General features: G+C 52.7%; 2 protein-coding genes and 1 long non-coding RNA gene across 7 annotated transcripts in view; 2 read left to right on the top strand and 1 right to left on the bottom strand.

The window, feature by feature from the left end:
• Positions 1-1101, top strand: LOC129047025 (uncharacterized). The gene is made up of 3 exons (XR_008508971.1): positions 1-51; positions 468-602; positions 1036-1101. It is a non-coding gene; the product is annotated as an uncharacterized LOC129047025 (long non-coding RNA).
• A 634-nt stretch (positions 1102-1735) lies between these two features.
• LOC118699351 (receptor-type tyrosine-protein phosphatase alpha-like) lies at positions 1736-3625 on the top strand. The gene is made up of 3 exons (XM_036403321.1): positions 1736-1884; positions 2162-2297; positions 2809-3625. Exons 1-3 carry the CDS (start codon positions 1778-1780, stop codon positions 2881-2883), a joined length of 318 nt encoding a protein of 105 aa, XP_036259214.1. The 5' UTR covers positions 1736-1777; the 3' UTR covers positions 2884-3625.
• Positions 3626-22504: 18879 nt separating this feature from the next.
• Positions 22505-26427, bottom strand: part of RUSC2 (RUN and SH3 domain containing 2) — a 50514-nt gene continuing 46591 nt past the window's right edge. For all 5 annotated transcript variants that reach the window (XM_036402684.2, XM_036402685.2, XM_036402682.2 and 2 more), the window contains 3 exons: positions 25198-26170; positions 24420-24593; positions 22505-24100 (listed from right to left, as the gene is read on the bottom strand). In XM_036402684.2, the coding sequence (XP_036258577.1) occupies positions 23920-24100; positions 24420-24593; positions 25198-26170 (1328 nt within the window). In that variant the 3' untranslated portion in view covers positions 22505-23919. The remainder of the gene's footprint in view (positions 24101-24419; positions 24594-25197; positions 26171-26427) is intronic.

Genomic DNA, 26427 nt, shown 5'->3' with positions numbered 1-26427 from the left:
TCGGTGAACGCAGACGGCTCGCCAGCTTACATCAACGCCGTCTTTGCCAGCGTAAGGCTCCGGCCGCCGGGGGAGCGGGAGCTGCTCGGGGCAGCCGGGCCCCTCCTGCGCAGCCCAGCTCCAGGCCAGGGTAGAGCCCCCAGCCCGGGGGAGGTGTCCCCGCCCTCGGGCTGCTGCACGGTGACTGCTGGCCCTGCTGCCAGGAGATGGCCCCCGCGACCGCGATCGGCGGAGCCCTGCCTGCGCGGGCAGCGCAGCGGCGTGTGCCAGCCACAGCCTGCTGCGAGCTGAGCCCGGCTGCGATGAGCTGAGAGGGCAGCGGGGCGCTAACATGAGCTGCTCTGAGCAGGGCTGGGCTGCCTGGGCCTTCTCCATCTCAGCAGGGCGGTAGGGAGCCGTGGCCGCTGTGGGAAGGGCTCTCGGGGATGCTGGCACCCTCCCCACACGCATCGTCCTGTCTTTTGCAGACGTACACCGAGGAGGAGAGAATCATCATCACGCAGCTGCCTTTCCCCACCACGCTGGTGGATTTCTGGGCTCTGGTCTGGGATTACACTTGCACATCGATAGTTGTGCTGAACGAACTCCAGGAGCTGGACAAGGTCAGCAGCCCAAGCTCTGACAGCTCTTCCCTCTCCTGGTTCCCTGTGGGGCCGAGCAGTGTGGTTTCTGCCTTTGGCCCTGCATGGATCTTACCATGAGAGCCCAGCTTGCAGCAGGACCTACTGCAAGCCTGGGGGCTCCACCTGGGAGAGCCCTGAGGACTGTCCCAGCTCCACAGCAGGGGGCTGTCCTTGGTGTCGCTGCAAATGAGCATCCCTCGGCTTTTGTTGAGCCCTACCCAGGTGTCCTGTGTGATGGAGTGTTATTCTCTGGCTGCAGCACTGGGCTGGTGCCCAGCAAGTGGCTGGCAGAGCCATGTGCATGTGGCTTATGGGCGAGGGGCTGGTGTGAGCCCCCCCATGTGCGGGGCCGAGCTCTGCCCTGCCTGCAGGCGGGGCCATGTGTGATCAGGCACCTCTCGCCCTCCCCCAGACGTACGTGCGGTTCTGGCCCAGCCAGGGCGAAGATGACTATGGCCGCTTCCATGTGCAGCTGATCTCAGAGGAGCCTGGGGCTGGCTTCACAACCTGGACACTTGTCCTCAGCAACAGGCAGCAGGTGGGCCCTTTGCTCAGAGCTGGCAAACTCCTTTGAGAAGAATCTTTGCATGAGCTGGGAAGAGCAGCTGTCAATAGGCTTTAATTTGGGCTCAAAGTCCCAGACAGAGATGGCACAGGGATCTGGTGGGGTCCTGGCAGGGCACTGGCCACAGCAGAGTCTTTTGCCTTGGCAGAGAGGTTAATCCCAAGGAAGTGAGGCTGCAGGCACAGGTAGAATTCAGAGGTGTTTTTGTGTGCCCTCCAACTGGAGGACAGCAGCTGTGGTTGGAGTTTGTACATCTCAGTGGTTCATGGAAGGGGAACTGCTGCAGGCAGCTGGACACAGGACTGGTGTCAGTCTGAGCTGCACCTGGAGCTCAGCTCTTCTCTTATGCTCTGTCTGTTGCTCTCAGAGCACTTGTTGGAGAAGAGCAACGTCTGGAGTGGCATTCCCAATGTGGGGCTGCTCCCTTGATCCAGTGTGCGTGGCTGAGGCAGGACTGGCACGCGCTGTCCCTCCCCTTCCCTCCGTGAAGCCAATAGGTCTCTGCTCTGCCCAGCCCCCTGTCTTTCTTCCCCACTAGCCCAAGAAATCTGCATTGGAAATCCGGTTACATCAACTGACAGACTGGCCCATGCAGCATCGCCTTCCGCCACACCCTGACACCATCATCAGCCTGCTAGGGAAGGTGGAGACACACCATCGGCAGAGCCAGGATGGACACATCCTTGTCACCTGCTGGTGAGTGATGTCTCCTGGAGGAGCAGCCATGGCACAGAGCTGGACACAGCTCAGGCTGTGTCAGTGACATTGGGGACAGCTCCATCTCGGGTGGATGTGTGCATATGAATTCAGCGCGGTTGAGGGAGGAAGGCTCCCCTGTTGGAGGTTGGTTGGGTGGGGGACGTGTGGCCAAGATCATCCTGAGAGTGTGGGGGTCTAGGGGGACACCTCTGAGTCTCAGCCCTGCCACCTGCCATCCCAGAGCAAATGAGGCTCCCCTTGCCCTCCTCCACAGGGATGGAGCCAGCCGGAGTGGGATCTTCTGTGCTGCTGGTTTCCTGTGTGAGCAGATCCAAAGTGAGGGCATGGTGGATGTGTCCCAGGCTGTGAGGATGCTGAAGAGGAGGCGCAGACAGTTCATTAAAAATGTGGTAGGTGCTGACTTCCAACCCAGCGTGGATGGCAGCAGCACAACAAGAGCCATATCTTGCATTGTCCCAGTAGCTGCCCTAGCCCCTCTGTGCTCAGATCATCCTGAGGCCAGGTGCCAATGAGATCTTTGAAACCTCCCAGCAGTTGCTGCTGCTGGGACACACCCACTCCCTCAGTGGCAGGTTCTGCAGAACTGAGGGGGCACCAAAGCATCCTGCATGATGAGTGGCCCCTTTCTGCTCCACCTGGCTGCTGAACACTTTGTGTCATGGATGTTGGCTCTCCTGCCAAATCCAGCTGGCTCCAGTGCTGGTGTAGCCCATCCTTCCAGCTCCTGGAGCACATGCCTGGATTCCTCAGCTGGGGATGGTGGACTCCAGCTGGGATGGGGAGGGTGGACTGCACCTGTGTGTGGCATGCTCTGTGTCAGGAAGCTGTTGGAGACCAATGCTGACATGCCACTGCAGGTGTTGGTCCACCAGAGCCTCATGTGCATCCTTTGATCCACAGGAACAGTATGGGCTCTGCTATGAACTAGCCCTCAGTTATTTGAATTCATTTGAAACCTACGGGAATTTCAAGTAGGGGCATGACCACAGCCTGTCTCTGGATGGGACTTTGACTCCCTGGAACAGCCCTTCATCAGTAACAGTGGAAGCAAGAGGGGAAAAAAAGGGATGTGCATGACCCCAAGATGCTTCACTCTCCTGAAAAACCACCCCAAGGGTCCTCCGTGGCTGGAGAACACAGGCTAGACTGTCTCCAAATTTTGGCCAAGTGTTGAAATGGGAACCTGACCCTGCCCAGCATTTGTGCAGGAACTTATCTGGAATCACAGCCTGAGCATGAAGACCAGAGCAGAGGCACCAGGATTTCACCTATGCTTCCTTGCCAAGGATCAGGAGAACAGCTGTCCCATTGAGGTTTCCTTGTCCCCTCAGGTAGCGCCAAGGAAAGTGGGGTAGCACCAACACCCACCTTGTGTTTGGTCAGAGAAGTCTCCAACCGCTTTAAGATCCATGGTGCTCAGGGGCACAGAATATCTGTCCAACTGTGGGAGAAGCAGGAAGCCCAAAGTCAGCAAGAGCCAAGAGTGGGACAACCCATGGTCCTGCAGGGCTGAACTGCTCCTTCAAACTCCACACAATCTCCTCCTGGGGCTGCATCTTCCTGGTGCTGCTCCAAGTGCCACTGCCCTACCAGCTCCACAGAGGCTCTGCCATCAGCCTGTGGCTGCACCATGGCAATCCCAGGCTATGGTGTCTCAACGTCAATATCCTGGATGTGGTTCAAGCAGCACCACAGAAAGAAAGGCAGGAGACCTCAGAAGCAGGAGTGACCCCATGGCTTTGTGTCCTGTGTCTCACCAATAAAGGCCATGGTGGTGGTGACCCCTGATCTTTGCTTTTCTTCCAGGTTTGACCTGGCACAGGGGCAACAAGGGAGCTGAAGGCACAGACATACCACAGCATGGGCACAGAATACACTCTTGGCCAAAATGTGTGTGGAGAGCCATCACCCTTGATGGATTGCCACCACACATGTGCTCCAAATTCACATTAGAGCTGTCCAGCTCAGCTCAGTAGGTCAGCAAAGCTGTCAGGCAGCACCAGGGGAATAGAGGATCACAGCAGCCCTGCTGGTGGCTCCCCTCAACAAGGCACAGTCAGCTCCCTGCAGGGGAATATCACCCCACAGGGGCAATGAGGGGAGCAGGCAGAAGCTGTGTGGGACAGGCAGCCCCTCCAATCCATAAGCCTTTATTTCTTGTCCAGACAGAACAGGTAGAGTTACAAAGCAGTCCAGCCAGGCCAAGCAAAGCCCTGGGTTTGGCTGAATACCAGCAGAGAGGGCAGAAGGGTTGGGAACCCAGAGGACAGCAGGAGAATGCCATCAACCTGGGCCTGTGTGTCTGGGACTGGGAAATCTGGCATACAAGTCCTGCTTCCAGGAGTGCAAAAATGAAAGCAAAGCCTAAATAAAAGGATTACAGAAAGACCGATTCAAAGGCCTTGCAAAAGCAGTAAGCAATCCCTGGGAGTTGAAGGGGCTGAGGAATGAAAAAGCTCAGCTCCTGTGGGCCTTCTGTTTTCCTCTTGCCCTGTTGAATTGGATGAATTTCCTGGGAGCCCCGTGCTGGTCACAGTCACAGGAGAGCCAGGGGACATGGCAGCCATGAGCGCTGGGCTGGGGTTATCCTTCCTATTTTCTCCACGTCCCCACTGCTCTGGATGTCTCCATGGTCCTGGCTGGGGCTGAAGGGCCTGGTCTCCAGCCTAGCCGATTTTTGTCAGGGAGAAAGTGTGAGGGTCCTTCTCAGTGAGGGAATGCTTCAGCAGGAGAAGGACCAAGGCTTTTCCATCATGGACTGTGGTTAATGTCTGCATTCCACACCATGAGGAAAGCCAAGGGCCCCCAAGAGCAGAAGAAGAGCATGTGCCAGGGCAAGGAGGTGATACAGGACACTGGGAGAGAGGTGAAAACTGAGGGGACGGATCCCCTCTCACTTCCCGTGACATACAACTCAGGAATAGCCTGGGAGATGCAGGGATAGAGAAAACCTGTCCCACACTGAATGCTTCTCACCCTCCCCACCTTGGAGACTGCTCCCAGCTGGGACCTGACTCTGAGCTGTGCCCAAGGTGTCTCACAGATACAGCAGGATGTCCAGGTCCCCTCCACAGTGGGAAGTGCACGTAGCAGGGGAGACCTACTGCTTCCCAACTTACCCGTGGTGCAGCTCAGGGTCTGAGCCAACCTGTGCCATTTTCCTGAAATGTCCAACACCTCCCAAGGATTCTTCCTGTTTGTACATCTGATCTTAGCGAGGGGAGGAGCGTCATTCTCAAAGCAGCTCAGTGTCACCTCTTCACTGACCATGTAAAATCTCTGGTTTGGCCTCAACTGGAGCTGTGAGTCCCACTGGGGCTGCTGGCATCCCCCTGGGGAGGAGAAGGAGCTCATGTAAGCAGGATGGGAAGTGGTCTGCTGAGATATCTCTTGCTCTGATTTGGACAGGGCTCATCTGCTTTGGTCACCACATTCAACTGCTGATCCCTCTTGCGGCCTAGGACACAGTTATTGGTGGCAGCAGACCACCCCAAGAGCCATCCCATCCATGCCTGCTACAGTCTTGCAGGCTTCTCAACTCAGGCTCCATTTGGGAAAAGCTGGGCAGGGACTGAATTCCTTCCCAGTCTTCACACAGAGTTCCATCCCCTCCCACCACCCACTCATTGTTGGAAGGCACAGGGCTTACAGTAGCCCCCAGTGCAGGGAGCTTTGTTCCTGCCTTTGAACTCCTCCCAGGAGCACAGAGCCCAGCAGGTGCCTACAGCAAGGTGCTGAGACAAAAAGAGCCTTGTCAGTGCCAGGACATGGGGAAAGCCAAGGCATCCGGGTCTGCCATTCCTGCACTGTCATCTGCACAACCCAGTCACAGAGGGTCTGCCAGCAGCTCAGGGCCCTGGGCAAGGGTGCTGCAGGGCTGTGCTTACCCTTGCAGGTGGGAATCTCATTCCACAGGATCTGGGCCCCTCTGGAAATGCATTCAATCTGTGGGACAGTTGGCACAAGCTTCCCAACACAGCTGAGCTGCACCACTTCGTACAAGGCATAGCTGACGTTCTTCTTTGCTTTAAACTACGGTTTGGGATCCCAGTCGGAGGGAATTTTGCATTTTCCTGTGTGCAAAGGCCAGGAGTCAGAGCCTGAGGTCACTGGGCTCCAGCAGCATCCATGAGGATGAGGGAGTTCCATGCAGAGGGGTGCCAATCCCTCTCTCTTCAGAGGGGTGGCAGAGATGGCACCTCCCAGGATGAGCCCCATCCCCCAGATGCTTTATCCCTCCCCACACCCTCAGGGCAGTGCAGGAGGGTTATCCACAGGGTTATCCTGCCCACCTGCTGCTGAGGAGAAACCCCAGCCAGAGGGGTCCAGCAGCCTGGGGGACGCTGCTCTCTCCCACAAATCCAGGGGCTGTGGGAGTGCACCAGACTCTGCTGGCACCACTCATTGGCATTCCTGTCATTCTGCTGGACACGATCTACTCACACCCACAGGCACACTTGTTTGCAGCAAAATCCCAGTAGAGTTGCCACTTTGCTTTCTTTCTGGATGTTACACTTGTTATTTCCTCTGCTCTATCCCTCTCACAATTATCTGCTGGCTCCTAGCAGCAGCTACCTCCCATCCCATTTCTCTGCCATCCTCACCCGAGTGACACCCCCTCATCTGAGTGGGCTGAAGGGGCTTAGAGCAGGTAGGTATTTCACCAGCTGCACATTTGGTTATTTTGCAGCATGTAGATTGGGCAATTGATTGAAGGAAATCTTCATATTCATTTTCATTAAATTCTAGACAGGAGTGCTGCTGCCTGTCTGCATGGATTTGAATTTGGGTCTCTACCCTCTGACCAGACCCCACTTTTCACAGAACAACTGTAACTCTCCGTGAGTGTTCCTCCACCATACAAATTTAGCTGTAGCTGTCCAAACTTTGTCCAGTGTTACCAGGGTGCAGTCAGGCAGGCACAGAGAGTTTGCACTGCTTCCTACAACACCCAAGTGGCACCAGGACTCCCAGGAAAGCAGGAGTGCTCTGCAGACCTCATGCAGTAGGGGACCACACCAGCTGCACCTTCTCAGACAGAATGAAACCCCTGACAAATAAGTGGAAAAAAAATAGCCTCAGACTGGCAAACTGAGCATCAAGTATTTCAGTCAGGTGAGAGCTACTCATGAAAGCATTTTCCATATTTTAATTTGCATTTCAGGGCCCTGAATTGTGCCCCTAGGAAGATTATTCACTGATGGCTATTCTTTGATCCTAGAGGTACCATAGAAATGTGAACAAAGTTGCTTGAAAAGAGTCATGTGAGGCTTGGCCTGAAGCAAGAAGCAGTTTGAGGGGATGGAAACTCTGCAGTTGAGGCAGCCTTAGGAGCTGAGTGGGTTGTGAATGCTCACGAGCATGGCTGGCCTGGACTTCAGTGCAAGGGGGCCTCAGCATTTTTCCTTTTGTAACTGTTCTACACCTCCTGGTAGCTGTGAGACCTCCACAACACTCAAAACTATTCAAAGGGAGACAAGAGCTACCTTCCAGGGATGGTGGGCACTGGAGCTGATGTCACCATCATCGCCTGCTCCCAGTGGCTACTGGACTGGAAATTGGTACCTGTGAATAGGGTCATCTCTGGGACTGGAAGAACTGCCACCTCCATGAGGAGCAAAATGACTATCCTAATTGAGGGACCTGAGAGTGGGGTGGCCACGGTAGAACTGTTCATGGTAAGGGCTCCCATTACCTTATGGGGCAGGGACCTATTATCTCAATGGGGGGCAAGGTGAGAGACCCCTTCAAGACCACAGGATTTCTAATTGGGGCCACTGTGGAGTGTGGCACTCCGTCATTCACCTGGATGACCTATGAACCCATGTGGGAGGACCAGTGGCCCCTACCAGCTGAAAAGCTGAAAGCGTTCAAGTCCCTTATGCAGGAGGAGTTGTCCAAAGGCCACATCGTACCAACCAACAGCCCTTAGAACATCCCTGTCTTTGTTATCAAAGACCCTGGCAAGGACAGGTGGCTCCTGCACGACCTCAGAAAGATCAGTGATGTCATTGAAAATATGGGTCACCTGCAGCCTGGCCTGCCCTCACCCTCAATGCTCCTCAGGGATAGGAGGTTGGCAGTCACTGACATTAAAGACTGCTTTTTTAACATCCCACTCCATCCCAGAGGTGCCCCACGGTTTGCCTTCTCTGCCCCATCCTTGAATAGGCAAGCCCCCTGGAAAGATACCACGGGAGGGTACTCCCTCAAGGCATGAAGAGCTCTCCATCTTTGTGCCAGTGGTTTGTCACCCACATTCTCTCACCTCTCAGAACAAAGTTTCCAGACACCATTGTCCTCCACTAAATGGACGGTTCTGATTTGTACCCAGACAGACACATATTTGGACATTGTGCTGAAAAAGACCATCCATGCCATCAAGGAGGCAGGATTTGAAATTGCAATGGAAAAGATTCAGCACACCTGCCTGTGCACCTACCTTGGACTCCAAATCAGCGAACGGACCATCGTACCCCATCAGCTCACCATCAAAGATGACACAAGGACCCTGAGGGATCTTCACCAGCTCCATAGGAGCATCAGCTGGGTCTGTCCACTGCTGGGGATCACGAGAGAGGACCTTGCAATGCTTTTCAACCTTCTGCAAAGCTGCAAGGACCTCAACTCACAGTGCACCCTCACTCCAGAGGCCAAGGTAGCAATCCAAAAGGTATTGACCAATGAGATCCAAAGCACTGACCACGAGACAGGCCCGCAGACCCTAGCCTGCCTTTTTGTTTTGCAGTTTTGGGTTCCATGGATTAATTCTTCAATGGGACCCCACTTTGAAGGACCAACTTTTAATTATAGAGTGCGTGTTCCAGTCCCACCAACCAATTGAAACCATTACAAGACCCCAAGACCTGATGGCTCGGCTCATCGCAAAGGCCAGAGCATGCCTCCAGACCTTGGCAAGGTGTGATTTCACATGCATGTACCTACTATTGACATTAAAAGATCTGGATATTTTGTTCCAGACAAACAAGAACCTCCAGTTCACTCTTGACAGCTACCCAGGTCAAATTTCAACTCATTTCCCAAAATGCAAACTTTTTAATTCAACCTTTAATCTGGTTTCAAAATCATTAAAAAGTAGAACTCCTCTGAAGGCACTGAGAGTTTTTACTGATGGCTCAGGCAGATCCCACAAGTCAGTTATGACTTGGAAGAACCTAAACACTTAGGAGCGGAAGTCTGATGTCCGAATTGTTCAGGGATCCCCACAGATTGCAGAATTAGCAACCATTGTCAGGGCCTTTGAGAAGTTCAAGCAGCCTCTAAATCTGGTCACAGATTCGGCCTATATTGATGGGGTAGCTGAGAGAGCTGAACATTCATTGTTAGAGGAGGTCTGCAATCCAAATTTACACAATTTGCTCTTGAAACTAGTTTATCTACTCTCCCACTGAGGGCAACCATAACATATTATGCATGTGAGATCATACACTGGCCTCCCAGGACCAATTGCCGAGGGTAATCAGAGAGCTGATGCTCTGGCCATGGTTGTACAAACTACTTTGCCTTATATATTCAACCAAGCAAAGCTGAGCCATCAATTTTTTCATCAGAATGTTCCAGCCCTTACCCAAATGTTTAAAATTTCACAAGATCAAGCCAGGGCAATTGATGGCTTGTGCCCCAGTTGCCAAGACTTTAACCTGCCTTCTATGGGAGCCAGAGTTAACCCCTGCAGCCTTGGAAATCTGCAGTTGTGGCAGACTGATGTCACCCACTATGGTCCCTTCGGGAGACTCAACTACATTCATGTGTCCATTGACACATTCTCTGGGGCTGTGTTCACCTTGGCTCATGCAGGAGAGAAGCTAAAAGATGTCATCAAACACTTCCTCCTTGCATTTTCCACCTTGAGCTGGAAAATAAAAACTGACAACAGTCCTGCTTATACTTCCCACAAATTCTAACAGTTTTTAGCCAGTGAGGGGTGAAGCACACCCCTGGCATACCCCACTCCTTGACAGGACAATCCATTGTAGAGCGGGCGCACCGTGCCATCAAGCGGGTCATTGATCACCAGCATGGGGGAGGTTGAAACCTTATCAAGCATTGAAAGATTGTGCGAGGCTCTTTATGTTATCAATTTTCTTAATAATTCATTTGCAGGGCTAAATCGCCCCATTGTCAGGTGCTTCTCAAATAGTACCAGAGCTCAGCTCATAGAGAATCTGCCTGTGCTAATCAAGGACCCCAAAACCAAATGGATAATGGGCCCTTTCCAATTAATAGCTTGGGGGAGAGGGTATGCCTGTGTGTCCACAGGATCAGGCCCAAAGTGGATCCTTGGCTGTTTTAGGTTGGAAATGGGTATGTATTCTATTCCTGGCTGTGAAGCAGTTATCTTCTGTTAATTAGGCAGTTTTCTTTATCTCTTCCACAACCAATCCTCCCTCCGGGGAGATATCTTCTGTTAATGGGCCCTTGAGTGTCACTGCATGAATGATAAAAATTACATCATCCCATTGCGAGAAGCTCAGAGGGAGGAGCCAAGCATTCCTATATGGGTATAATCAGAGATTTGGAAGACCACAGGCAGCATTTTCCATTGGATTTCCAGAGGAGCAGCCCTTTCCCACTGGTTTCCCAGAGGAAGGCCAGGTCCATCTACACCACCACTGGATCTTCAGAGGAAGACTACACCCTTTCTACAGGATCACTGCTTCAGCAGAACTACATCTGTCACTCCAGGAGGACTGCAGCCACCACTTCATGGGACTGCTACCAACATCCTGACCCAGAGGGTGTCAGGTCTTATTCTGACTCTGTCAGTGTTGTTTTTTATTACTGCATTGTTTATTTTATTTTTTAAATTTTCTTCCCTAATAAAGAACTGTTATTCCTGCTCTCATATCTTTGCCTGAGAGCCCTTTAATTTCAAAATTATAACAATTTGGAGGGAGGGGGTTCACATTTTCCATTTTAGGAGAGGCTCCTGCCTTCCTTAGCAGCCACCTGGTTTTCAAACCAAGACACTGGCAAAACATCAAGCTGTATCTAGAGCCACCAGACACAGCACCCAGAAGAACTCCTGAAGACCCAGAAGAAGAAGATACAGACCATACACATACAGCCTGGAGAAGGAGAAAGAGAAGAAAGAAAAGAACCACATGCTGCACAGATCCAACTTCTGAAATCAGCTCTGCCTCTCCTGGCCCATGAAACTGCCTACTGGATTTTTCATGTGGGATAAGTTATATCCCATCTTAACACCTTGTTACTTTTTAACTTCCTTTTCTTTCATAATATCGCTATTTTGTGCTATCCTCTAAGTTGTTACATTGGTTTCGCTTCCCTCACATCCCTCTAAGATAAAAACAGAAAAAAGGGTGGAGTGTTGTGGGAAGAAGACAACAATAGAAGTTATGAAGTTACTTATTTCCCCAGTTACAAGTTTCCTTTTAAGACTCCCAGGAAGAACTCATCTTTCCTAGGACACGACCATGAGTTACCAGCTACTCACCACCACACTCTGGATGTTCCTCACCCTACCACCAGTGACCACGTAGATCGTCCCGCAGTCAGCCCAAAACATCTGGGTCCCCCTGGCAGCAACCCTCCAACAAGACAGTTTGTGTCTGTCCATGGACAGCGTAGAAAATGCACTGTCAACATACCTAAGCAGCCATAGATTTTCTACTGCTGGCCCATGGACATGGCTGTCAAGACTTTGTCAGGATGTGCTGTTTTAACTTATCCTCACATTCAAGGTCAATCCAAGTATCCAGGGGCTGGAAGAGCTCACAGAAAACATCAAGATTGAGAAAAGCGCTGATGAACTTACTGAACTCTTTGAAAGATGGGACTCACAGGATGAGTTTCATCCTTTGTCAAGGGACTGTTTTGGGTTTTAATTATGATTGTCATTGTGCTAGTTAGGTTCCTGTGTTTTATTAAGTGTCTGCAGAGGTCCATGGGAGAAGCCTTTTTAATTAAACAAGAAGGAGGAGTTGTGGGGACCTGTGAGCCCATTGGGAGAAGGCTAGTGGCAGTGCCCTGGAGGCATCCCCCAGAGGTTAGGGGTCAGAAAGCTTCCCCCATGGTGCTCTGCAGCACTATGCTAATTTACCCCAGTTTGTATTCCCCACTGGCCTGTTGGGCGTCCCTACCCCTTTTACGCCTATATGATCTTTTTCTAGAATATTCCATTGGCCGACACTACCCCTTTTACGCCTATATGATCTTTTTCTAGAATATCCACTCCCTGTTTCCCCATTGGTTAATGCAATGCTGCCTGTCCACCCTGGCACTCCCTATTGGCTCCTGCCCTTTGTACTGCACCTATGTCCTCAGTTGATTGGCCCTGATGCTTTGCTCCACCCTCTTTTTGCATATTTATACCCTGGACCCTCTAGTGTCCATTGTCTTCTGTCCCTGAACTCCTTCAGCACCAGGCCTTAATAAACCCTTGCTGGAACTCCATACAGAAGATCCTCCTTATCTCACCTGCCTGCTAGCTGTGGTGTGCTTGAGTGCTGAGTGTGTGAATGTCCTGTGCCTGCCCAAATGTTCTCCCTCCGAGGACATTTGCAGGGAAGGTAGTGGCACTGACCACCTCGCCTCACCACTACACACAAGCGTGCCAGCAGTGTGTCTGCCCTTCAGAGACAAAGACTACACAGGACAGCAGCCCTGCGGGCAAACCCTCGTGCTCCCTCCTTGCTTCTGCTCTGCCCACAGGGCCCCTTGCAAGCACCAGGGGGATTCCTATCCTCTGTGACTCATCCTTTCCTTCCCAAGCCCTCTGAGCTGTGTTTGATGCCATGTGCTTGCTGAGGGGAGCTAAGAAAAGCAACCACTGTTTCCACAGAGAAAACCACTGTTTTTCCAGTTGCACTGGAGAGTTGTACTGTAAGCTACTGAGAACAAAACATGGGTCTTACAGCATCTCTCTGAATTTGGGAAGGGAGGTGATCATTTGGCCCCACTTTTTAAATTCCTCCCAGGCTCCCCTGTGCCCTTGGACCTGCCAGATGTGCCCCTGTTGTGCTCAGGGGCAGACAGAGGCTGAAACAGCACCCACATCCAAGCTGGACATGGACCATGCTGAGCAGAGCCCAGGGGCTGGGTGGGAGAGATCAGAAATGGCAGGCAGAGCCCACAGCTCATTCCCATACTCAAAGAATCCAGGGACTGGAGAGTACCACTACAGGGGAATGCACCAGCTAGAGGAAGGAGGCTGAGTCAAATGAAATTTCAGCAAGGAAAATATAGAGTAGATGTGACCAAATAGGTACCTTTTGTAACATGCAATGTGTGCTCACTGTGAAATGGAAAATGCTGAATGCCTGAGACAGGAGTGGTAACAAAAGGTTGGTCTATTTACCTCCAAAGGCAGATATTTACTGTTTTGGTTTTTTTTTTCCTAGTTGAAGCTATTAAATGAATACTCTCCTCTCTGATATTGTTTATTACCCATGAATATAGAAAGCCTTTTCCAGAAATGTCTGGACTGCCTGTCCCTGCTGCAAGGAGTTATGAGCCTGGCAGGCTAAACAAAGGCCCAGCAAGGGCCAGAAGGGGAGGGTCAGGAGAAACAGCTATGCTGATAATTCAGGTCAGGCTCCTGGGTTCAGCCCTCTGCTTAACAGCAGAAGGTGTCCTTTCTTACACTGTACTATCTCACACACAAAGAAGAAAGGACAAGGTGAAATCTAAAAAGCAGTAGGACAAAGTTCACCCCTTTTGGCAGGGCAGCTCAGCAGCTGAGAGAGGTGACAGCAAAGTGCACTGCAGTCTTGCTGTGTTTGATGCCATGTGCTTGCTGAGAGGAGCTAAGAAAAGCAATCCCTCTTTCCACCAGTGGAGAATTGTTTTGCAAGGCACTGCAAACACAAACACGGGTCTGAGAGCATCTCTGTGCTCCTGACTAGCAACCAAAGCTGCTGAGCAGGTCTGTAAGAATGATGGAGCAGAGAGACCCTGGGGATGCTCTGCTTGGGAGTCATGGCAGGGAAAGGGGATGGCAAAGCAAGTCACTGAACAAGGCATTGTGAGAAGAGCTGGGAAATGGTGGCACTTTAACCTGTACTGGTGCACCAGATGCTAAAGGACATCTGACACGTGTCTAAGAACAGGAGGCAAAATTCGTTTTTTGGCTCTGGTGATGGGAAGTGGAAGCATGTTAGAGCACACAGTTCACCACCCCTAAGGTGCCACGCTCAGGCACTTCACTGCAGTACCTCTTAGCACTCATGTTCCCCATAGGATGTACTCTAGGCACAGTTTGGAATCCAGCTGGCACAAACTCTCTCAGATTGGCTATGGCTTACTTTCAGCTACCATCCTCCCACCTCCTGGTTATTGCAGCTGTGCTCTTGGTTAGAACCTCTTGTCAGCTGCCACTAGATCACACACAGTGTCAAGCAAATTTGATGAAAAAGGCATCCAAGCCAGCTTGTATGCCAGACCCTTTGCACAGAAAACGAGCCCTAGAAGCTTCCCCACCTGCCTTCCAGGGGCACTGGAGCTGTAAGGGGAGGAGAGTTTTGTACAGGTATGGCATTTCAGGGAGGAAAAACTCCCTGTGAGAGCGGCACAGCAAGACAATAAGGTGACAATAGGACAATGACACAATGCACCCTGCCCAGTGCACAGTGTCCCCATGATAGGGGGAGCTGAGCAGCAGGGCCAACCGCACGTGCAAACCACATCCTGTGTGTGCCTGTGGCTGCATTGCTGTTCCCTGCACTGCTCTCTGTGGCTCTATGCACAACAGGTTTTACCCTGTATCTGCCAGGGGATGTGCTCAGGGATCCCACCCAATTGTTCCCTCTCTCTGTCCAACAGCTTTACCCTGCCCCACTGCCCCTGTCAGCCCGTTCCACCCTAGCAGACCCTCCTGCCTCACTGGGGCCATTTTCCTTGCCCTGTCCCTCTGCAAGAGGAGGCCCCTGATCCATCAGGTTGGAGCTCAGCAGAGGTGCCAGGATGGGATGAGCCCACGTGCTGAGGATGCGGGCAGGGCTGCTCACACTGCTGGGTGTGGCCAGCACATGTTTTTGTCTTCGTTCCTCTTCTCACAAGCACCAAGGTGCAAACTCAGCAATATCATCTGTGTCACAGGCAGTGCCAGACTCCTCTGGGGAAGGCTGGGTGACTGAGATCTGCAGAGTGTGACAAGAGTCTGCAGGCCTACAGGACCCTGCTGTGTCCCTCTGTACACGACACAGACGGATCCTGGTCTTAGTGTGCCCCTTGAAAACAAACAGGAAAGCCATGGTTGCACATGCTGGCCTGGGAGAACAGCTTCAGCAGGGATCTGGGCAATGGCAAGACACTGGACAGGAGCACATCCTCTGTTGCAGTTTTAGCCCTTGTTTTTTGCGTGACAGTGTGCTGTGCTTACACTCTCTGCAACCAGCCACATTTTCCCTGGAAACAGGCTCCTGTGACACCTCTCACATAGTACAGCCCCTGATGTCACTTCACATCAGCAATTTAAGTTTCTGATCCCATTCCCTGTACTCTGTCACAGCCACTAGATCAGCTGTTTTCTCTAGCCTGCATCCACCCAGATACAACACCACAGCAAACCAGGATGACAGGATTAGATGCTAGTTTAATGATTTTTATCACCTAGCTCCAAGCTTAATGATTTTTATCACCTAGCTCCAAGAAAATTAGTTTAGACAAATACTCCAAGACAGATACAGAACAATGCAAGGTCACAGTTCCTGCACCCACAGCTCAATTGCCAGACAGTGCAGCCTCCTGGGAGCAAAGACAACATGTGAGCAAATTCCCAGTGACTCTGCTGGCATCAAAGTGTGCAGTCAGGGAAGGAAGAGCCCAGCAGAACCCTGGGGGTGCCCTGATCCTTCCAGCACCAAGGAAGTGCATTAGAAAGCAATTCCAGAATATGATAAGTCTTGTCCCCAGGCTCTCCTGGACACCCAGGGGCTCAGCTCATGGCTCCCCAGGTCCTGGTGGGGCACCAGCAGCCATCTCCTCTGTGGTGAGGACATGGCACCCTGACACTGTGCCAGGACAGATGGACACCTTGTATTTCCAGCTCCATGGAGGAACACATAGAGGCTTTCCCAGCAGCCCAGGCTTTGCTGCCCTCCATCCCCAAACAGAGCTCTGCCTAACCACAACCCAGCTGGTGGACTTGGGCCCCAGTGTGGACATCAGACTGCCCTGATACAGCTGCTGTATCCTGCACACCATAAGGCTGCACAGGGGCTCTGCAGAAGGAGCACAGTAAAACCTTCTCTTGCAGGGAGAGGAGGGAGCACTGCTCACCTCTTCCCTGGGGTTTTCCATAATTGTTGGGATAGGGCTTACCATGATTTTGTGCTGCCAGCAGAGGTGTGAGGAGCAGGAGAAGCATCCATTGCAGGGCCATGTTTGCCTATGCTCCAGGGCAGGACTGAGGTCTCAGCTACCCTGGCTGCCTCACTGCACACCCATCTGATTGTGAGTGGTGCAAACATGGAAAGGAAACAGGCATGCAGAGAAATCACATATGGTGCAAGAAGCTTCCTTACTGGATAGGGAAACTCTGCCAGTATAGCGCTGCCTTCTTTCTCTTTCAGCTCCATGACCCTTTTGCAATCTTGCTGTCTCTAATTTCTTGTCTAAAACCACAGTTTTTAGGTCTTCTGTCAGGATCAGCTATTAATGACAGCTGGGCTGCCTCCTCTCCCAGTATAGATTTCAGAAGGACTTGTGAGGTGTTCTGGTTCATGGCTGGGTTTTAGCTGGAAGATGTGTCTTCCGTACTCACCCAGATATTCAAGCAGTGACTACACCAGGAGAATCCTCACCTTTTTACTGCTGTGATAAGGATTGTGATAAAGAGGACTTCTGAAGGGCACAGATACTCTTAATTACCTGGCATTGTGTGCCATGGATGGAAAGCCAAGGTTTTGGTAGGAGTGTTTGTTGTTTAGGATTGGACTGAGAGCAGATGTTTGGGCAGAAGGGGACATGAGCCCTGGAGGCCTCAAACTCAACTGCTGTGGCACATTTTTTTGTCAAAACTTGATGGGAGCAGGAAGGACCATGAAGGGTAGGAGGCCAGCACAGGCAGCAGGGCAGAAAAGGGACTGCTGATGAGGCTGTCTGTGCAGACTGGAGGCTGATAGCACTGGCCACAGCAGCAGACCCAACCATCAGAGGAAGTCCATGGCAGGAGATGATGAATTTGTGTTTCCTCAGCCACCTTGCTGGATGTGCCTAGCCTGCATCCCAACTGAAACACAGAAGTAGGAGAAAAACAAGCCCTCAAGTTTTCTCTGAGGCTTCACAGCTAGGCTGCATTCCCCTGTGATGGTTCTCCTCTGTTGTGCTCCTCAGCAAGGACACGTGCTCGTGCACCGGGGATCAGGCTCTGCTTTCTGCTGATTTTCATACCCTGCAAAACCTTTATTCAGCAGCACTGAACAGGCCAGTGCAGGGTGGCCCTCTCCAAATATCTTCCCCCCAGGCACACCCAAAAACTAATCCTGAGCAAATAATGGTAGAATTCTTGTTTTCTTCTTTTTCTGCCAACATACGAGCTGACTGGGGGCAGATACTCCTGCAGTCTTTTATGTCTCAGGAACAGAGCAGGAGACTGCCCATCCACATTCCCTCCAAGGCTCAGAAAACCAGTCTCCTTTGTCTATGCTTCACCTCTTCCTGCAAACGGAGCTTGCAGTGGCAGGAGTCCCCACCTCTATGAGCCTGCCTTTTTATTTCCTTTGCTCAAATATGAAGCTCACCCATAGGGAGTTCACTGTACTCAAACATATCTGTCCTGGAAAAGGTGTCCTGGGGTTGCAAGTGCACAGACAGGACCCTGGCATGGCAGCAGGGCACAGCCTGGGAGGTACCTGGGAGGTAGGTGTGCTCTGTCTCAGGTAGCTGGGAGGTTTGGGGAGTGGAGAGAAGCAACTGCTGCTCTGCGTTAGCAACAGCAGCAACTCAGAGGTTACCTCTCCCTGCCCCTTTGTGCGTCTGGGCCTTTCAAGAAAAAAATTAAAGAGCTACAAAAGCAAATGGTGTCAGTAGGAATAGGTTCTTCAGCTTGGAAGATCTTTGCAAAAAGAGTAGAAGAATTCCATAAATTAAAAAAGTCTAAGAAAATCACATTCCTGGTCCCACTGTGTAACATTCCCAGCAGAACAATGGCTCTCAGCTTCTAGATTACCAGTATCTGGCGTCTCTGAAAATCTTTCATGGCCCACATGAAACCTCAAAAGCCATGGACAAAGCAAGTTGTCAGGAAACTTTCTAATTCTTCACACTTCCCCTTGCTCCACATCATAAAAATTCAGCCTTGAGTGTCACCCAGGCTCTGGCAGGGAGGATGGACGGGTGTTGGGAATCAGTTCTGCTTTCTCTGGGGGGTCCAACGTCTTCTGGTCACACCAGGCAAACTGAAAGCCACACAGACACCTGCACCCAGCAGGTCTGGCTCAGCTGGAAGGATGGGCAGGCTGGGTCTCGGCAGGTGTAGGTAAGGAACTGCGTCCTGCTGCAATGCCAGGGTCCAGGCATGCTGCCAGGAGTGTGCCCTGTTTCACTACCAACCTTGCAGGGCTCTGGAGCCATTTTTGCAGCAATTGTGTCACCCCAGGGACGCCGCTCTGCTGCAAAGACACACTCTCCTGTCTACCCTACAGACACTGTAGCAGATCTGGAGTTAAGTGTTTGCAGAAAGGGCTGCTGGCTGCTTCTATAGGCTGTTCTTTGCTCACTTTTTTGTTTGCCTTATCGAGAATTTATGTTTTATCTCTCTGATACTATTTTTGTCTTCTAGACATGACTTCTTCTCTTTGAAGGAGCCTGTCTGTTTTGAATAACCTCTGGCCCTGGTCATTATTCCTGCTGCTTCATCTTTACCTTTTGATACCAGGAGCTCTGAAAGCTCTGCCTTAACTCTTTGCAGGATTGCTGGACACTGTGACCGTGCTGCTTTATCTGTTTTCTCATTTCCACATAATTCCCCTTTTTGATGCTGATTAAGATACGCCTGAGCTTTTCAGTCTTTGGTAATTATGCAGTATCATAGAAACAAAGCATGTTCCGGCTGTCACAAGCAGGCAGCCCTTTCCTGGGAACATGTTTGGCCCATATTTCCTGCACAGAGCTCAGTTCCCCATCTTCATCTGTCTTGTGGTTCATGTGGAAAGCCACACACTGACACCTTGCTTGCCCCTGCCTGGTGTTGCAAACCAGTCATAAGAGGCCTTGAAGATCACCAGCACTAGCACTACACCCTGCTCCTTTTTTTCATTTCACATTTCTGTTCCCAAAGGTGTATCCATGGTGCAAAGAGGTCTGCATCTCTCCTCTGAAGCAGGGGCTCCATCACTGGCCATGCCTTGGAGAATCACTGAATCACAGAATGAGCTGAGCTGGAAAGGAGCCACATGGATTATCAGGTCCAAATTTTTGCTGTGCACACGACTTCTTCAAGAGTCAGAACGTGCCTGAGGGCACTGTCCAAACTTCTTGAGCTCTGTCAGGCTCAGTGGTGTGCTCACTTCTCTGGGGAGCCTGTTCCAGTGCTCAACCACCCTCTGGGTGAAGAACCTTTTCCTAATACTGAACCTAAATCTCCCCTGACCCAACCACAGACCATTCCCTCAGGCCCTGTCACTGGTCACTACAGAGAAGAAAGCAGTGTCTGAAAGGTCTTGGCCTGCAGCTGGAAGTCAGCTTGCACCCATACATGATCCTCCCCTGCATGAGGCTCTCCAGGTGTGGCATCTGGCTTGTCAGCCCTCCCCTGGAAGACGTAGAGCTGCTGGTGCCAGACTGGCGCTCACCCCATAAGCGTCCCTGCCAGGGAAAAGGGCCTGGGCCATGAAGGCCGCTCATGGGCAATGGCGACGCTGCAGTTCACTCAGAGGAGGCCTTGTGGGTTTCACTGTACAGCTGGAGGCACTGAGGCAGAGAGGGAGTCATAGAAGGGCTCAGGGGAGGAAGTCAGTACGGCAGGAGCCAATTTCAGTGCTGAGCCCCGGGATGGGGCTGCAAAAGCAGCACTGTCCTTCCTCTGGCTGGACAAGGCCTCAGCCATCCTGGCCTGCTGCCGCAAGTCCGGTCGCACCGACCAGGGAGCTGGGAAGTGGCTCCTGGGATTTCGGGCTGGGACAGAGGCAATGCAGGGAGCTGGCCTGACCCCAGGCTAGGCTGCAGCTGGGCTGACCCAAAAGCTGGATGTTCAGCTGTTTTCAGCTCACATACAGCTCTCAGGGGTTAATGCGAGCTTGTACTTCGTATTATGACCCCAAACTAGTGGCCACAGGTGACAGAGCCACCTGCAAACCCATCCCCAGCATGGCAGCCCCTGCCCATCATGGTGCAGCTGCTGAATGGAAATTTGTGGGATTTTAAATGTTCAAGGATGGGGCTGGACTGGATGGGCCTCAGAGCAACTTGGTCTGGTAAGTGGCATTCCTGTCCTCAGTAGCATGGGTGGAACTAGATGATCTTTAATGTCCCTTCAAACCCAAACCAGTCTTTGATTCTATTAATTGTGTGTGTGTGTGTGTGCGCGTGTCACTGCCCTCTGCACACTTATAGTCTGAGCATGGGATCTGGCTGCCAGGAAGGACATAGGAAGGAAAGGCATTCCCTTCTCTCTTCCAGTATGTATCAGGCCTTTCCATCGGACACATGCATTCCAGAGTTCCTTCAGCACTGACATCCAGGGTTCATGGTCACTGCCTTTGCCCTGAGGATGAGCCAGGTCCTGATGACCTGGGCAGAGAAGGTCCAAGGGGACCTGTCAGGAACCCCTAGCACTTGACACCAGTAGGTCCCCCCCGCCTCAGCTGGCACATGTCCTCCCTTAGATTGTCATGCACAGCTGGGCTCCCATCTGGACTCCCTAAATCTGCCTCAGCCCTGCTGTCATCCCACAGCTTTACTCCTGCCAGCACTGGGTCCCACAGTGATGTAGGTCATCCCCCCAGCTTCTGTAGCATGCAGATGAGATTCCTGTACTATGAAACTGGGTTCTTTTTTGCTTTCTACATGATGAATCTCTGCTCCCAGGGTTCATCACAGAGCCCAGCACGTTGCTGAGACCTGCTTTGATATCTGAAAGGAAGCCAGGAGCAACTTTGCTGAGTAGCGGCTCAGTGATACCTGAAAGGAGGAGGAGAACACTGCTGCTGCTCAGGTGTCAAGAGACTGGCAGGACTAACTGCATCTTGGTGCTGGTCCAGAGCTGCCCTGGCCTGGCTCTGTGCCTCAAGACATATGAGGGCCTGGACCAGCAGTGTCCCCAGAGAGAAGGAGCCCCCATGATGAGTATCTATGGACACCCAGTGTGTCTTCTTCCTGCTTAGCATGACCCTGACAGAGCTCATAGGCCCATGTCCCCATCAGGATCCTACAGGTGACCCTCCAGGACCAGGCCACCAGCAGGGCCACCCAGTCACAGCTCCAGTGTTGTCCCATACTATCCCAATGTCCCACACACATTGCTGTGTACTTTCAGCTTTGCAGGATTCATGCGTTTTGTGCCCTGTGGCCAGTTCCTCATTGCCATAGACTGACAGCCACCAACCTGGATCTGCTTGCCTTCAGCCAGATGACCCCAAAGAAGACCTCAGCAGCTGCAAGTTCCATAGCAGCAATCCCAAATCCAGCCTCTGACACTGTAATCACCCCTCTGTGCTCCCCTGCACCCAAGGCTACCCCAGCAGCAAGCACCCAGGGAGCTACTCAGCGTCAGTGCCCACAATGCAGGCAGCTGGAAATCCCCTTTCCTGCCCCAGGCCTGACTCAGCACCCTGGGGGGCTATTTGCCAGCACATCATCCCCTTCCTCCTTTGGGACAGCCAGTGCATGCAGAGAGAGCAGCCTGGCTCCATGGAACTTGTAAACAGCTCTGACCATTGCCCCCTCTGAGAGTTTAGTTAAAGCAGCTCATGTGCCGGCCCTGCCTGCTCTGTGCTGCTCCCTGCCAGAACAGGGGTTTATGCTGCTTCAGTTGTGGATTTTTTTCAGCAGTTTTGATGCACTGCACATGTGCATGTCATTTGTGCACATGGATGTAACAAACTCCAGAATGATGTTCTTGCAGCGAAGCCTGAGGTCACAAGCAGAGTTCTTCCCTTTTTCTTTTGAGCTGCTGAAGGGTAAAGAGAAGTGGCTTTTGGGGTTCATAGTGGACTTGGAGGCCCAGTGTTTGTTTTGAGTCTAAGTTTAGAATCTCTGGAGTCCTTCCTGGTGAGTGACCCACAGCCATTGAAACTCATGGCCAGGTTGTCCCAGACTGTGGGTCCCAGACCACAACCCCTCCTTCACCTTTACCTTCCCATGACCCCCAGGAGCAGATTCCAGGCTGAGATGGTGTGATCTCCTGTCTAAATCAGCTTGGGTGACTGCAAGCAATGCAAAAGGAACCCCAAACAGCATTGCTTCCCCAAGACATTATATGTAGTGCCCACTCCCTCACCCCTCAGGCCTGAACTGACAGGTCTGACTGCTGAGGGCAACCTATGTCCTCCTGAACGTCTGGTGTAGGCTGTGGTGAATGCAGGAGGAAGCCTGCAGTGCAGTGTCCCAGCACAGGTAACCCACAGACCCTTCACAGGGATGTGCTAAAATGATAAATCTGGGTAGCATGGAGCTCAATCAGCACCTTTTTTATTAATATGCATCATAAATAAAGAAATAAATAAAGGCGAGACACCTCATTCTAACAGGGAGATACAAATTAAATATGGTGCAACATCCGCTAAGCGATGTACAAGCAGGAGGTAACCTAGCAAGACCAGGGCCCCTTGCCATGGTGAAGCCAGCCCAGGCACGATGCTGTGAACAGCGTCAAGCCGGCCATGGCACCAAATACTGGCATGGCCTTTCATTAACACTGTTCCCCACCTGACAGGCAGGTGAAGATCCCCACTACAGCAGGCGGCATGAACATGGCAAGGAAGGGGTTGACTGGCATTGCCTCTACCAAGGACCCCAGGACCTCCAGTATCCCCTTGTGTTTGTGCACAACACTTATCCCCCCCACCCCACGGCACTGCTCAGCAAGACCAGAAACCCTGTGCCAAAGGGAGCACCACCCCTCCCTCCCCAGGCTCCCCAGCTCCCTCTAGGAGCACCCCCAATCTACTTGCTGAGAGCACTGCCCCCAAATCCCTAGCCCACACAGGGACCCTGCCCTCATTCCCTCCCCTCCAGCGCCCTCCACTGAGCATCCCAGGGCTTCCCAGGCACCAGTTCCCTGCTCAGTGTGGAGGGCACACGGCCTCCCCCCAAAGCACCCATCTCTGCACAGGGTGGCACTACCCATCCTGGACCTACGTTACACTGAACAACCCCGTGCCTTCCTCACAGCCCCTCACACCCCTTTGCTCCACACTCACACACATACCCCGTCCCCCTCCCCTGGCTGTGGCCATACACAGCCCCAGCCCTGCAGTGTGGCACTGCCAGGACACTTGTCCTGGTACAACCCACCAGGAACTACTACAGCACACTAGGACAGGGATGCTCCGATGTGAAGGAGCCTACTTTGCAGTGCCCCAATAAACACAGCCCATTAGCCCAGCCTTGCAGGGACCCTGCCAATGCAGGGTGCTCCCACCCCTTCAGCTGAGGATGCTGGGGATGATGGATGCTGCAGACTGCACTGGACCCCCAGGCAGGGGATGGCCAGCATCCTGCACCTCCAGCACCCAACAGCGGGGCAGCGCTGCCCTGGCAGGGACTGCCTGGGTTCCTGTAATGTACAAGTCCATGGCCTGTGGGTGCTGCAGACAGTGAGGGGCGGAGGGGGGGGTCAGGCGGTCCCTGGTGTGGCTGCATGCATGGCGATGCCTGGCAATACGAGGTGCAGCTCGCAGAAGACCCCGGGGGGCTAAATTGGCCTTTGGCAGCTGCACAAGGAGGAGCAAGAAGGAACCACCTACGGTTACTGTATTCTGTAATGGCAGGAAAGGTAAGAAACTAGCAAGAAGCTGTGTTTGTTCCTCTGGCAGGGTAGGCTACCCCAGAGGAGCCCAGGGAACTGTGCTTGGCCTCCTAAACGTGTCAATAGTCCTCATCCTCAGGGTGGGTGACGTACATGATGGGCACCAGTCCCTTTTCGGAGCCAAGGCTGCACTGCAGCCAGTCACCATCCACCTTGGAGATGACCTGCAGAATATCCCCTTTGTTGAAGCTCAGTTGTCCTGCTTCAGTGGCAATGTGATGGCAAAGAGCTTTCACCTCACTGCGGGCAGAAGGAAAGTAGGGTTAGCTGACCTCAGGACACCCACCCCACCCAGGGACCACCACAGGCCCAGGGGGAGAGGAAAATACCCCTTGCTTCCCTCCCCAGCCAGGCTCCTAGCTGCCCTCCCAGCTCCCCATCACCTGCAGATTGCAGAGCTGTGGTGGATCAATGCACAAGCTGCATCATTGCCCCCCCCAAACCATTCTCTGGTCCATGACTATAAAGGGGGCCATGCAAACTGCAACAGGCAGGGCTGTGCCACCCTCAACCTAACACATTCCAGCACCTGCAGGATTGTCCACTTGGTGCCACTCACCAGGTAGGGTGAGGAGACATCGCCTGGACTGGTCGTGCCACAGCAGGTGCCTCAGGTGGTTCTGGATGGGGAGGGTCTGGCTCCGGGGCTGCTTCACGCCACATGCTAGCCCCAACTGTCTGGGCCACCAGCTGGAAGACGGACTTGTCCAAGCTCAGCCAGCCGGAGGGCAACCTGGAAGGAGGAGACAGAAGCAGTCAATGGCAGGAAACTGCACCCAGGGAAACAGAGCAGGTGCTCTCATGGCAAGGTCACACCTTAGAGGTTTGGCTTCACACACTAAATGCACTCTAAGCAGTGCCCTGGGTCTCCAGGCAGGGGGGTCTCAGATCTAACACCACAGCCTGGACTGGGAAGGACATTTCCAGTAGTCATTTTCAGGAGCAGTAAGGGTGTATAGAGGGAGAGGCAGTGCACAGGGATCTCAGCTACTGGAAACTTCACCCTTCCCGCACACCTGCTGTAAGCAACAGCGATGGCTCTGTGTTCTGTTCTCAACATGTGGTTTTGGGAGGGATAGGGTGATAATGGGGCCATGTAGCAGGGTTTAGATACCAAGGCAGTGACAGAGCTCAGGTAGAAGAGGAAAGCCTATGAGATAGACTGAGCAAGGATATGGAAGGAATTAAGGCAGGCTGGCAGGACTGAGCAGGGTTACAGACCCTTGATGTACCACCATGGTGTAGCCCAGCGGTCAGCTCATGGCCTGACTTCCACCTGTGCTGCCACATTCCACATTAACCAGACCTTCTCAGCCCCAAACCACCCCTGCCCTTACCTGTTTGGTTGTCTGGGCTCTTTTTGTACCTTCCTGGACCCAAACAAGTGTCCCCACTTGATGGGCTGGCTGCCCTCTGATGCACTGGTGCTGCTGTCCTCTTGGGGGGCTGCTGCTGCTCCCACTCTTTGCTGAGCCTCCTTCTCCTTGCTGCGCTTTAGCTCTGTAAGCACAGAGTCTGGGGGGCTGCCCATCCAGAAGGGCCAGCTCCGTTCCTTCATCTCTTCACCGACCACTACCTGCTGGGGCTTTTCCAAGGGCTCTTCCATGGCTTCAGGACTTGGCTTGCTGGATGCTTTGGGCCTCTCCTCCAAGGTGCCCTCAGCAATGGGACAAGCCTCTGCACCCTCCACCACTCCTTCTCGAGGAGGTGGTGCCTTCTGGGTCTCCACTGACCGGGGTGCAGGATTCAAAGCTGCTTTCTTCTTCTCCGAGCGGATGAACTTTGAGCCTTCAGCTGAACTCTCAATGTAAATCTGAGAGGTCTGCATGAGCTGGTACCACCAGCCTGCCTGCTTGTCCTTCTTCCCCTCCCACGTGCTGTCTCGCATCTTGCTCTGCTCTTCCTCCCTGTCACCTTCTCCGGAGGAGGCCCCCACTCCCTTGACCCTCTTCTCACTCACAGCTTGCTGCGGGCTGTGCCCTGGTGAGATGTCACCATCTCTGGCACCCCCTTGGCATGTTTCAGGGGCGGTGCTGCAGCCATCAGGATCCTCACTGCTGCCCCGGGTCCGCATCAGCTGCAGGGTGGAGTGCACAGAAAGCAGCAGGTCCTGCTTCACACGCAGCAGCTCCTTTTGCTGCTGCTGCTCTTTGCCCATCTGCATCAGGTGGTGCTCGAAGAGGAGGTCTAGGTTGAAGGGCAGCAGGGAGAGAGGCTGGAGTAGGAGCAGGAGCTCCTCAAAAAGAGGTTGGCACACACTGTGAGACAGGCACAAGAAGCCCACTGGTTGATAGTGTGCCAGGATGATGTCTGTAGGAAAAGACATTAATTAGAGGAGATGCTCTTGCCACCATTGCCAAGCCACCACGAAGCTGGTGAAGCTACAAGGAAAGGAGATGCACACCTGTTTTTGGTCACAGTGTGAGGCTCAGGCCTGGGTCAGGGAGCAGCAGATGCTCTGTGACTTCTCAGCAACTGGCCCAGACAGAGCTTTCCAGCTGTACCTGCAGCCAGGACTTGCCTGGCAGATTATCAGCCCAGATGACCTCTGCCACCAAATGCCATGG

Source organism: Molothrus ater, chromosome Z, assembly GCF_012460135.2.
Source record: "Molothrus ater isolate BHLD 08-10-18 breed brown headed cowbird chromosome Z, BPBGC_Mater_1.1, whole genome shotgun sequence".
Taxonomy (NCBI): domain Eukaryota; kingdom Metazoa; phylum Chordata; class Aves; order Passeriformes; family Icteridae; genus Molothrus; species Molothrus ater.
This window is presented reverse-complemented; position numbering and strand designations above follow the sequence as displayed.